Source organism: Plasmodium inui (assembly GCF_000524495.1).
Source record: "Plasmodium inui San Antonio 1 unplaced genomic scaffold supercont1.4, whole genome shotgun sequence".
Lineage (NCBI taxonomy): Eukaryota > Apicomplexa > Aconoidasida > Haemosporida > Plasmodiidae > Plasmodium > Plasmodium inui.
The window spans coordinates 666,015-678,977 of NW_008481838.1; the positions used below are offsets into that span (position 1 = coordinate 666,015).

The 12,963-nt window shown below is 44.0% G+C and overlaps 5 protein-coding genes across 5 annotated transcripts in view; 1 reads left to right on the forward strand and 4 right to left on the reverse strand.

Annotated features, from left to right (window-relative positions):
- Positions 1 to 3,216: 3,216 nt before the first annotated feature.
- On the reverse strand, positions 3,217 to 4,205 carry C922_01309 (60S ribosomal protein L8; the record flags this gene model as incomplete). The annotated part of the gene is made up of 2 exons (XM_008816915.1): positions 3,217 to 3,980; positions 4,187 to 4,205. 2 exons carry the CDS (start codon positions 4,203 to 4,205, stop codon positions 3,217 to 3,219), a joined length of 783 nt encoding a protein of 260 aa, XP_008815137.1.
- Positions 4,206 to 6,159: 1,954 nt separating this feature from the next.
- C922_01310 (50S ribosomal protein L12e) lies at positions 6,160 to 7,168 on the reverse strand (the record flags this gene model as incomplete). Its single annotated transcript, XM_008816916.1, has 2 exons — positions 6,160 to 6,620; positions 7,132 to 7,168. The coding sequence occupies 2 exons, from the start codon at positions 7,166 to 7,168 to the stop codon at positions 6,160 to 6,162; spliced, it is 498 nt and encodes a 165-aa protein (XP_008815138.1).
- Positions 7,169 to 8,515: 1,347 nt separating this feature from the next.
- Positions 8,516 to 9,958, reverse strand: C922_01311 (hypothetical protein; the record flags this gene model as incomplete). The annotated part of the gene is made up of 1 exon (XM_008816917.1): positions 8,516 to 9,958. One exon carries the CDS (start codon positions 9,956 to 9,958, stop codon positions 8,516 to 8,518), a length of 1,443 nt encoding a protein of 480 aa, XP_008815139.1.
- Positions 9,959 to 10,957: 999 nt separating this feature from the next.
- Positions 10,958 to 12,841, reverse strand: C922_01312 (hypothetical protein; the record flags this gene model as incomplete). The annotated part of the gene is made up of 1 exon (XM_008816918.1): positions 10,958 to 12,841. The coding sequence occupies one exon, from the start codon at positions 12,839 to 12,841 to the stop codon at positions 10,958 to 10,960; it is 1,884 nt and encodes a 627-aa protein (XP_008815140.1).
- Positions 12,842 to 12,917: 76 nt separating this feature from the next.
- Positions 12,918 to 12,963, forward strand: part of C922_01313 (hypothetical protein) — a gene marked incomplete at both ends in the record, with an annotated part of 1,142 nt that continues 1,096 nt past the window's right edge. Inside the window, one exon of the mRNA XM_008816919.1 lies at positions 12,918 to 12,944. Coding sequence (XP_008815141.1) covers positions 12,918 to 12,944 — 27 coding nt within the window. The remainder of the gene's footprint in view (positions 12,945 to 12,963) is intronic.

A 12,963-nucleotide genomic window follows, 5' to 3' on the forward strand; every position in this document is an offset into this window, starting at 1 on the left:
ACTTTGTTTTTTTTTTTTTCTTTTATTTTTTTTTTTGTTCTGTCATGAGACTTATCTCTAAGGATGCAATATGCACATACCAGAAAAAAGTTCACACGAAAAAGGGAAATTTTTTTTTAATTTTTTACGCATACACGTATTACACATATGGATATGCGTATAACCGTGGGAGTGTACATGTGAAGGAGGCGCGCATGTGCTGCACATATGTACGTTCGTACATATATACACGTATACGTAAAGCGTGCATGCTACATATATGGCGACATGCGTAGTCGCACGCACGTGGCAAATGTAAAAAAAAGGTGTAAAGGGAAAAAGAAGCGTGCAGCCTACCGAAAGAGGTGCTTTTCTTTTCGTGTGAACGAGTTAAAAAAAAATGTATATATAAAACGTCAGAATTGTTTGATGCGAAAAGGGTTGCACGGACGTCAGCAATATTGGGGATTCCCATGTGAGGGGAACCGGCAGGTGTAAAAAGGGGAAAAGAAAGGGATGGAAAAATGGGAATAAGCGAAAAAGGGAACTTTTTGAAGTTCCATATGGGCACATATTTATAACGAAGAAAGCGCATGCAAGGGCGTGTAAAAATGTACGTAACTATATATGTTATAATACATTTTTGTTATACATATGCGTACATATTTATACATATACGCAAATAAGCCATTTGGCCAACGCGAGGAAAATAAGCAGATGTGTTTGAGGCTATTATGAAAGGAAGCACGTGCCCTCGGAGAGCCTGCTCGTTTGTTTGGCAGTTAGCTCTGCTATTACATAATACTACGCGGTGTGGTTACTCTGCAAGTTTCACTCTTTGCAATTTTTTCCGTTCGATCGTCTTGCCATTTCTGAGCGCAGATTTGCATGAAACCTCATCGAAATTATGTGACTCCAAGGCACGCGCACAGAATAGATCAAAATTTTAACTACCACTTTGGGGAGAATATGCATTCTTTCACATTTTTGCAGCAACTCTCTTTTTTTTTTTTTTTCCAGTTAGTTATTTCATCCATTAATACTGAAATAGTCACCTTTTTCTGAACTGTTCAGGCGAATTGTAAAAAAAAAAAAAAAAAAAAAAAATTCTCAAACTGGCTATTAAGCGCTAAATTAGCAACGAAGCCGCTTCGCATGGTTAAAATTAGAAACAACATACTGCGCAATGGTAGTGAATATATAGGAGGGAAAAAATAGGAAAATGGTGAACGCTGTATGCTTCTCTCTGTACATAAGCAAAAGAAAGGAGTTTAGCCGAATAGGCATACCACTTTGACGAAGCGGGTGTTTCACCAAATCTCGCATATGGAACATGCGCAATTATAAAAGTTCGTTATGTCTGGCCAGCATAAGCTGTGTTTATTGTGGTTTTCTTTTGTAAGGAACGCCACTGTCTGTGTATTAACCCAATTCTCCATTTCGAAGCGGGGAAGCGTGGATTATTTTTGGAATAGAACGGGCATGTACACGTATTTGTGATTTGTGCCTAGTTATGTCCATTTATTTCTATTATCTCTGTTTTTGTATTTACAACGTGTGTGGTTAGCGCGTATTCACCTCCACGGGAATGTAATCGCAACTTATGGAAACCGAATGTGTCCAGAAATTGGCAGAACAAATCTGCTCTCCGTGTGTGGGCATTATTTACGAGGTAATTGCTTTCAACTGAAAAGGAGATTCGCATCAGTGCTAATTTTTACACAATATTGGCAAAATGCACGCTTCGTAATTATTGAAAGGGTTATAGTGTTCCCTCGCTGAAATTTTTTTCTTTTAAAATGCCTGTGTAAAGTAATTTTCTCTTGTCCGATAACCCCTTTGCTTCAAACCAACTTGAGCAGGAATAACTACAACACGTAGCAGTCTTCTGAATTTGAAAATGTCTCAAGGCACACAAAAGGGGAAGACAAACAATTTGCGCCCTCGACCAATCCGCATGCTTGGAAAAAGATGAACTTTAAAAAGGGGTACTATTATCTTTTAAAAGGCACATCATCAGAGGTTTTTCTTCCCACGAGCGTTATAGTTTTTCCACATGGATTAAAGCCATTTATTAAAACGTTTCCTCATAGCTGCGACCAATCAAGCAGGCCATCAAATCGGGAAGAATTGCCGCCCTCCGTTGGCATTCACTGAAATTAAATTTCGTGCGTCGTGTTTTCTCCGATATTTTGCCTCACCATCCTCTTCCATCTGGGAAGGTGCACATGATAGAACCGCTTAACCATGTGGTGATGTATATCGCTGTAACGTTTGGGTGATTCTTATAAGAGCCGTTTTTTCGTGGACGCGTTGGTCCCCCTTTTGCACTCGTGTGATGTTTTTTCTTCCAATGCGCACTCCATACTGATGGTGGAGCGATAGCAACTTGGGGAAAATGCGAAAATAATGTTTTTTTTTTTTTTCTTTTTTTTTTTTAATTGTTAAGAAAAAATGGTACAGTTTTGCTTTTTCTTGTTATACCTCTTAACACGGTGTGCATATGTATAAAAATGGGAATATATGAAAAAAAAAAAAAAAAAAAAATATCACACACCTGGTAGGTATATGATCAGAAAATTGCATGCATGCCATTGGCGCATTCATCGTATAGACAGGAACAAAATGAAAAGGCAGAAAGAAAGAGTCCATCGAGGAATCTTTCCTTCGGCCTTACCATCCGTCCATGTCCTTGTTTCCGAAAAAAAAAAAAAAAGGCACAATAAATTATATATATCACTCTACCTCTAGTCATGTTGCCGCCGCACCCTTGTCAATGCACATCTCTGTTCTCCTTAACAGCATGGGCGTATCACCCTTCTGACTAGAGAGGCTCTGGTGGGCATTTTGTTGCAAACATAATAGTCTCATATGTGGTGCGCTTACAGAAAGTACACTTTTTCGAGGCTCCTTTCAAGTGTGCGCCTTTTGGCAGTTTCTCGACAGGTTTTCTTCCAATTGGGTTCAACAATACACAGGTTCGAAAATGTGTGACAACGGTGCGACAGAGGCGTTATAGAGTCGTTACAGCGGCGCTACAGCGGCGGCTTGGTGGGAGATGACTGAAGGGCGCGAAGGGTCCTACGTTTTGTGTACAAAATGATGTGGAGTTTCCCCCCGTTTAGGCCCCCTTTGTATGCCCACTTAACTCTGCATCGGCACATGTACACATGAGATGGGTGCAGTTCCTACCAAATATAATCCGCAGCACAGAATTCACCCCTGGGAGCAAACCATTTAATCCTCTGTCTTTCCAACCAGCTTGGTCTTCTTGGCACCTCTCAACAAACCAGTTCTTCTAGCAGCAATGAGACCGACCTTCTGTCCAGCTGGCGCGCTTCTCGAAACGGTGGAAGGATGACCAATGTGTTGGTGATTACCACCACCATGGGGATGATCCACTGGGTTCATAGCAACACCTCTAACTTTAGGCCAGCAGTTACGTTTAACTCGGTATTTGTGGTGAGCAACCCCAGCTTTGAGAATTGGCTTATCGATTCTTCCCCCTGCACCGACGACACCAACCATAGCCCTAGCTCTAGCATCAATCGTTTTTTTCGCACCAGAAGGCAGACGAACTTTGGTCTTCTTTCCATCCTCAGATTGGCCAACAACCGTGGCGTAACATCCAGATGCCTTTACTAACGTGCCTCTGTTCCCTGTGCGGTGCTCTAAATTGCATATTAAAGTACCTTCAGGCATTTTTCCTATGGGTAAGATGTTCCCGACGGATAGAGGAGCTTTAATACCACAGGAAATATATTGACCGGTGAACATGCCTTCTGAGGCAACCATCAACTCTTCCTTCTTTCCATATTTCTCTGTTTTTTTAAAGACGATTTTTGCCAAGGGGGCCCCTCTTCCTGGGTCATGGATAATATCCTTTATGAGTCCCTTAATGTATCCCTTTTTTTCGCAGAAGTCCAGGTGGCGCAGCTTGGCTGCTCCCTTTCGGTGGTGATTGTGGGACTTGAAAATAGAGCCCCTTCCTTTTCTTTGGCCTGCACGGGGGGGAAGCGGGGGGAAGTGGCATGAGTGGCGTGCGTAGCGTAAGTGGTGTGAATAACGGGCGTGGCGTCAGTGGCGGGCGTAGCGTTAGTGGTACAATAATCGCGCAGGCATACTCCCAACCCTCCGCGCGCAAAAAGAAGCCAACACGCATATGTGCTTTTTCCTTTTTCTTAGCCCCTATGGGGAAAATATGTACCTCTTATAACTCTTCCCATTTTGAAAAATCTCTTCTGGAATTATAAACCGTTTTGGGGGGGGTTCCCTAATTGTGGGGCTTTGAGCGAGCTACACTTGTTGAGTAAATTTCGCGGAGGAAATCCTACTCAGGTTTGGTCCTGGAAAAGGATCTAACTTACATTCACGCGCAAATTCGTCGCAGCGTTTGGCCAAAATTTTCCGTTCTTTGTTTTGGATGGTTATCCTGACAGTGCGACAGTGTTAACTTTTACTTTGCTAATTTTTTCGCAACACTTTTTTTTTTTCCAGCTATTTTTTTGGGGTCATTAAAAAGGTTTTTTTTTTGTCATTAAAATGGATTTTTTTTTTTTTTTTCGTGTGCTATGGAAGAGTGCGCGGTTACAATATTGTATGCATATCTTTCATACGTAATTGTTGTGTATACCACTGATCCATCGCTTATTACGTGCGTACAATTTGTATGTGGTAAAGGTATAAAGTAAACGAAATGAACACATATATACGGGGGACTATAACGCTACTTTCTCTTCTGGCCGGTGCGCACGCGTTAAATCGGCACGTACATCTATATGCGTAGTACCTACAAGTTAACCACTACAAGGCCCCCAAACAAGGGGTGATTTAAGAGGTTACCCCTAAGCACATACCCTATGTACATTATATTCGTATTCGCGGCGAGGCCTACGGGGCACGCAATTGGGCCTGTCCCGCCTTGCCCGTATGCATATAGAACATTGGATAGGGAGGCCCCCCCTATGACAACTACGGGAAGCCAACCCGTTTTTTTCACGACTCCCCAAATGTTGCACCTATATTTTGGTGCTCTCACGTCCCTGTTGAGGGAAAGAACAAATTGGCAAAAAAATTAAGAGCGAAAGAAACGGGGATTTACTGAGACGCGGCTGTATAGGAAATGCCCAGCGACGCGTCACAGAACGGAAAAATAAAATAAATAATAAAATGGAAAAAATATAGAAAATATAAAAAAAAGTGAATTTCCCAACATAGAAAAATATAAAACAGTCAGGGCGACAGTACCAACCCGCGAGCATTACACAGTTTTTACTTGTGTAACGACAAATTGGCGAAGAAGCACATATTTTTTTATTTTCCTTTTTTATGCTAATGTATGGGACGCTGCCAACGGAGGATGGTGATGGAGAGGAAGCAGAAGGAGATGGATATATATACCATCTGGCTTTTGGAAAAAGGCGCGCCCATTCGAATTAGCCATTGTGTTACCCAATACGATTTTGCCTGAATGGCGGAAAAGACGCGACTCCCTGTATTTGTCGTCATGACTCCACACTATTTGATTCGGTTTCCTCCCCCCAGGAGAAAAGAAAAAAAAATTTAGTATTTTCCCATAAGTATAACTACCCCCAATGGGTTAAAAAGGGTTTTACATACCCATCACGGGGGAATTCTTTCTTGCAACCACCAAATTAGGAAATTTCCAAAAAGTGTGCCTCAATCGAGGTGCCCGCTTTTATTTAGTCGCACCACCTGGACGGACGAACGGACGGGCACTTCTTTTATGAATATAAGAAGTTAAAAGTACACTTTTTTTTTCTTTTCTTATCTCCTTGGAATTAAAAACTGTTGCGAGTGTTAAGTTAAAAAAAAAAAAAGGAAAGATAAAAATGTCCATACGCGTATATGCCCATACGTCGAAATGAACGAAATGGATGATGAAATGTGCATTTGGCCGAAGGGAGAGAACTCTTCCGCAATTTGCTCTCATTTGGGCTCATACAGCACTTGATACGCAGTCACGTCAGCCGCAGCTTCGTACCACTTTGCATAACCTGATCGGGCCGGCCGCTTCTTTTCTTTTACGATGGCAAAGTCAGCATGGCACACGTGGTCGCACTAAGGGAGGGGGTCGCTCCTGTCTCTCCGACAGGCTTCCATCCACCACACCCTTCTTATTTATTTTTCTTTTTGGAAGCAATATAACCGATGTACCACTCAACAGTCTGGTACGTCGATCTCCCCAGAGTCAATCATCTCCTGGACGGTGGTTGGCTTCTTCCCATCGACGGTACAACCAATGGAGTTGCAAGTGCCTAAAATTTCTTTTACAGTTCCTTTGAATTCTTTGGCCCTCGACTTATCCTTCATGATTCTTGCGATAGAGTACACTTGCTCAATCTTTAGATTTCCATTGTGTTTAATATTTTTCACTTTTTTTCGATCCCTGGGAGCTTCATTCAATTCCTTTAGCACCAGCGAGGCTGACGTTGGCACCACTTCGATCTTGGCTTGCCTATTTTGTATGGTTAGTTTTACGCATATTTTTAGCCCCTTCCATGACTGAGTTTCTTTCGCTATATCGTCACCAATTTTCTTGGGGGACAATCCAAGGGGTCCTAGCTTTGGGGACAGCACTGACGAGGCTCCGACTTCGCCTCCGACCTGTCGGATGTAGACTGCGCGTAGGGGGAAGGGGGACGACAAAAATGATGAGTTATCCTGTCCGTATTGTTCACGCAAGCGCAATGACAACCGCGGGGGCTATGGTGGGGTATAGAAGAGAAAAGCAATACACCCACGGGGATGGACCTCTACAAAGAACAGAAGCTCATATGACGGGGTCTCCAAAATGAGAGAAGGGAAAAAAAGGAAACCCTCCTTCACAGGGACAGTATATCCCTGCTTGCCCTGACAAATTTTCTCATCACTCGAATAAGAGACTCTCTAGCACATCTACTTTGAGGGGGACCCCACCGAATGTCACAAACATGAGCACGTAATATACGTATGTAAAATTACTTCCCCCCAAGAAGGTATGCAAAATAAGGGCAATCCCGCCATGCGAAGAGGTGAAATGAAGCAACAACAGGATGGAAGGGGTCGGTGGGGGGAGGAGGATTACATCCCTCCTCTGCTTCTAATTCATTATGCGGAATAAGAAAAATGCAAATGAATAAAAATAATTACCATATCTTATCTCGTTAGGATCTGGTCTTTTGGCCATTTTTTTTAACTTTCACGTTTGCTAATTCGAAGGGAGTTTTCTCCAATTGGCGGATGAGTTGTTTTTCCGAAGCGAGGAGGTTCGCAGTTCAGTCGTTCGTACGTCTGCACGTTTGTATATTTAAAAATTTGTGTATTTATTTTTTTTTCTTATTTTATTCTATTTTTTTATTTATTTTTAATTTATTTTTTTTTTTTTTGCTCCAACTCGGCCAACACGCTAATTTCCATCAACAGTCAGAGGAACGATTAAACGGCGACGCGCAAGCAGTGGAATGTAATCAATTTGCAATGGGGCATCTCCGCAGTCGGCACGATGGTCATGCCGCAATACCCTTCATGCTGGCTATACCTCCTTATACTTCCAATACTCATGCTCGTCCCGTTTTCCCCCTCTTTCGTGCACTCAGACTGGTGCTTAACTATACTTAGCTTGTTCACTTTATCGCGTCATCCTCTGAGGAGCCCAACCCTCATAGGCGGTGGCGTCATTGCGCACTGTCGGCACCAGGGGGGAATACATCATCCAACTTGGCCTCCCTCCCCCAAGGTAGAAATATACATCCATATTAGATACACATATATATATTTGTACTTATTTTGTTCACCACACCCCACAGGGGGGAGGAGTCGCATTGCTTCTTAACTACGGAGGCAAACAGGCTGCAGATCTGCCTCTCGGGCCTTGCCCTTCCCCGCGCAAGTGCTTAAAAAAATCGCATACAGGTATGTAGGATGTACCCACCCCACAGGTGTAGCAACAAAAATGGGGAGAGGGCATAGAAGGGAAAGATCTGGCCCAACTGTCATTATATCAAATGTACAGCAAGGAAAAAAAAAAAAAAGGGGACGAATTTTTTTTTTTTACTTTTTTTCCTTTCTCATTCATCTCAAGTTGTTCACCCCAAATAATTGTGTAATGACTCGCACCAAAAGTTACTTAAAACTTTGGGGAGTTTTTCCATCCATTTTTGCTTAGCGGAATGGTAAATTTATAATGGTGTTGTATCCTATCCACTGACTGCTTCTTTGCTTCTTGAGCCGAGCACGCCTTGGCGATATTGGTTCCCAGGAGGGTTATTTTAGCCCCCTTTTTTTTCTTCCACAGAGATGCTGCTATCCACAGCAGAATAGGCTCCCACGGGTGGTACCCCCACTGTGCACATCAAACTACTTCTCATTTTAGCAGTCGTGGAGTATCCGTCCACTTGAGATGTTCTGACTTGTTCGTTAAATGTGCGTGCCACCTGCTCACGGGGGAACAGCAAAACAAAGAAAACCGAACAAAAAAGAAACAAAAAAAAGGAAACAGAAAAAAACATTTCGGCCAAGAATTGCAGACGCGCGCCTACCGATGCAAAATGGTGAGCTCGTGGTGCGGTTCCCCCGCCACAGCCGCTAAACGGTGAAGTGAGAGGACGCTCCTAATTTTCTGCGGAGGGTACTTATACCGGGCCCTGAAAAACGCAGCGCAGTTGGTTAAAATCTGGTCCAGCATATGGCGAACAAATTCTTTCTCCGTGTCTGACGCGCACGCATCTGTATGCGCCACCCCATCGGCGGAGTGTCCATTCCGCAGCTTCCTAACCAGACGCACAAATTTTACTCCATTTGAAAGCCCCAATTGGGCAATGTTATTCTTTATGTGGAAGAGAATCATCTCGAGGCTGTCATAGTGGTAGTAGTGACTCCGCACGGCGCTCTCCAGGACACGTAACTCGTCTTCCACCCGAACGTCGGTATTGTGGTTGTTGTAAAGGTGAAATAACTTTCGCAAGGTGGGATTCACCAGGGGGAGTTTCTCCAGATGGGAGTCTTTCCCCACAGGGGGGGCTTTCCCCACTTGAGGGACTCCCATCTTGGAACCATCATTCCGGGGTACACATGCTCCATCGAAGAGGAAGCAGTTAATCCTGAAGAGGCTCAGAATGAATTTTTTTATCTCTCTTGGGGAGTAAGCCAGTTGGGTGTTCTCTATACGTTCTATCGACTTGCTATAAATCTCCCATCGCTCAGGGAAAGGAAAAACACGACCATATATTGAAAAGAGGCAAACAAAGGTGCACATCTCCTTGTGTGTAAGATCGAACTTGTTGCGTATAATGATGTGAAGGAGCTTCCTTTGGCAGTCATCCGAAAGGGAAACTTCTTTCCACCTCCACTTTCTAATCCTCTTTATTCTGCATCGGTAAATATGATAGGAGCGTAGGAAAAGCACCACGTCAGAGGATAGGCAGAAATCGCTATTGTGCAGTACATGTCCCATCAGTCTGCAAATCAGGGCTGGCTCAAAATAGTCGTTCTTTATGAACATCCTAAATAGAAGGATGGTGTCATTTATCTTTAGGTGACTCCAAAAATCGTATACCCTGTCATTAACAGAACCCCGCAGCAGGTAGTACTCAATCGACTTAAGGAAGTTATTTTTTTTTCTCTTTCTTCTTTCATATTTTATTCTCTGCAGAGCATGCAATAATCGGATGATTCCACTGGGACCGAACTCTGGAAGAAGAACCACAGCTTTGTCAAACTGCTCATCCACTTGATCGAATAATTTACTCCTTCCTAGTGTCCCGCTCGTGGAGATGCCTTCCCCCCTGTTCCGCTTCACCTTTTTTAACTGCCCACTCATTTGTCTCCTTCGTGTTGACTTCCCCTTGCTGTACCTCCCCACCAGGGCTATATGCTCACACACATTTTCCAGGTGCTTCAATAAATGGGTAGCATTTATTCTGTTCAAAGTTACACTCGGGATGAGGTTCCGGATGAGAGGAATCGGTAAAGTATTCATTTGTTACGCGGATGAGAAGAATGCTTAAGGGAGGTAGGGTGGAACAAATGTGGAGAAGTGAGTAAGGTGGGTGTGCATACACGTATTACCACAATGTTTTGGTAGTCCCTCTGGAGGGGTGGCGATGGACGGGACACTTCTCCCGGTGGAGTGTAACCTTTTGCGAAGTGGTCCTGTCCCTCCTGGTTGGCCCGACATGGTGTACGTGGCAACAAATCAGTGGATAGAGAAAAAAAACGGGGAAACTCATTACATCTGCAAAAATAACAGGCACTGAAAGGGACTCCAAAAAGGGGAAGCACATTACATCTTCACAAATAACACGCAGTGAAAAAAACTCCAAAAAGGGGTTCCCCTCACTTAATTATATAGAGGGGCAGTTTTAACGGCACGATTAACAGTTTAGAGCGCGGAATCCGACCCAGTTAGGGGCGAATCCAAGGTGCTTCTGTTCCCCTTCCACCCCCAAGAAAAGGTTAGCACAAAAAAAAAAAAGGGAAGGCTGCAAATCGCACAGGAGCTTCTCCAAAATAGCTCCGAAGAAATGCACAAAAAAAGAAGGTAAAAATAACTGCGTCATTAATTGCATAAAAAGAAGGCAAAAATAACGGCCTCATCAATTGCACAAAAGCCACATGCACAACGCACAACTCCTAGCCAGACCATTGGCACAAATCGAGAAAGTGCACGTTCGTTGCGCACAAAGGTTTCCCTTCGTCACCCCATTCAGATACCGCGAATGTTAGAAGCCTCTGCGAAATTGCACCTTATTAGCGGAAAAGAGAACCCCCCTAGAAAACTCAAAAAAAAAGGAGACGAATACACAAGAGGAGAGGGCAACAAAACAGAGTGTGCCTTTCCCAAACGTAAGCAGTCAGCCACCAAGTGTAAAATCCACTCTGTAATTTTCCAAACGCAGGGACAGAAATTCAACTATATAAAGCTGCATCAGGGGGAGTATTTATAACCGTATCCCTCCGCTGCAACCCTTCGTGGGAGCTATTTTGGCGTGCCCACTCGATGGTCCCCCCTGCCCCTCTTGGGATTCTTCGCTGAGACGGCTGGCCCAACCTCTCTCTCCCCTGCCTTCCTCAAAAAGTGCAAACTGGAAATTTTCATTTGTCCCAACATTCCGCATTTCACCCACCGGCCATCTCTACAGATTTTAATCATCCCATCGAACGTCAGGGCCACCAAAAAGTTGCTCTCGTTAAAATCAAAGTCGTCTATGTTTCCTCCCCCCCTGCTGCTATCACTGTGAAGCATCCAATTCTTACGTTCCCTGTTGAATATGTAAAAATAATTCTTCTCGTCCAGAACCCACAGGTGGTCATTTCTATCAAAGGCCAATGACTTGAGCTTAGCTATTCCGTAGGCCTTCTTTACCTGCACCCATTCGTATTTGTCCCATTTTTGTAAATCCCCACGGAGGTTTATTGCCCACATTTTATTCCTCGCACTAACGGCCATTTTTAAAAAGACAGCTTCTCTATGGGTGTCTATTTTTTCGAAACACCTGTTGCTCATTAGAAAACCCGGCTTGAAATCTGTATTGATGCAAATGATGTGTCCCTTTTTGTCACTGCACAAGGACACGAAACATTCGTAGAAGATGTTTATTCCCCTCCACTGATAGCCATCCCATGAGTACACTCTTCCTGAATGACTTACTCCCAGCATGTTTTCAAATAATGCAAATCCCTGTTGTCTATCCGCTTTCCGTAGAACCATCTTTCTGTGCTTTCTTAATGTTGGTCGTTTTTTCTGCTTTGCTTCTATCTGACCGCCCCATTTGGCCGCTGTCTCATTGGGCTCCTTGCCGCGGTTATCGTTGCTCATGTCGCCATGCTTGGTTGAACTTCGCCTCAAGGAAGTCGGAATATCCCCGGACTTATGCGGTCTCTCAGACCTTTCCGACTTCTCCGACTTGGTCAATTCGTCCCCCCCCTTCTTGGGTGAGAACGGTCCCAAAATCTGCACCTGGTCCGAAAGGGGCTTCTCCCTTTTCGCAAACGATTGAGTCTTCCGCCTCTCCACCATCTGGAATGACTTGATTTTATCTGTGCTCATGAACCTCTCAGCTATTTTTAGTATCTGCGTCTTGGCCCTCATCATATTTAGTTTCCTTTCCGAATTTATCTTTTTCGCTTTATTGTACGGGGTGAATGAAGAATAGGTCACATTTTTGTCTATTCTCATGCTGAAGGCTTTCTTGGGTTTCTCCCCTTTCAAGGCTGCTTGGAGATTTTCTGTGTGCAGCTTTTTCAGCTTTGGACTTACGCATCTGTAGCTGCTGCTCAGCGTGTGCGTCGTGGCTAGCCGCTGGAACACGGACACTTTTTTGATTGCGCTTTTTGCTGGTCCCTTCGGTTTGTCCACCGATTCTTCTTCACCGGAGTTGCCACGCCCATCTGTGTTTCGGTCACTAGAGTTGCCATCCCCATCCGTGTCGCGGTCATCCGAGTTTCCACCCCCATCCGTGTTGCGGTCATCCGAGTTTCCACCCCCATCCGTGTTGCGGTCATCCGAGTTTCCACCCCCATCCGTGTTGCGGTCATCTGATTTTCGGTCATCATCTACGCTGCCTTCATCACCTTCGTTTTCTCCTCCCTCCACACCTGCACGTTTGGGGCCCACCTGTTCCAAAGTACTTCCATCCAAAAGCCTGCTTTTATTTTTAAGGGATGACTTTAATCTTGGCGCATTTTCGCTTATGTGTCTTTCCTCATCAGATGGATCATCGGGGTTGGGTCCTTTCCCTTGCACGTCTGTGTGCAACTCCTTCTTGAGTGAACTGCTTGAATTTTTTATGGAAACGCTTCTGTTATTCAATTTGCCAGTCGATCCGGGAATAACTACCGTTTTGCTCTTTACGTATTGCATGGTTAATGAATCGGACACTCACAGGGTAGATTTTGCCAATCTGCGGGAAGTAGACTTGGGACAAGCAGACCTGAACATGTATCAAACGTTATGTCACAAAATCGTGGTCTCTTTTTTTTTCT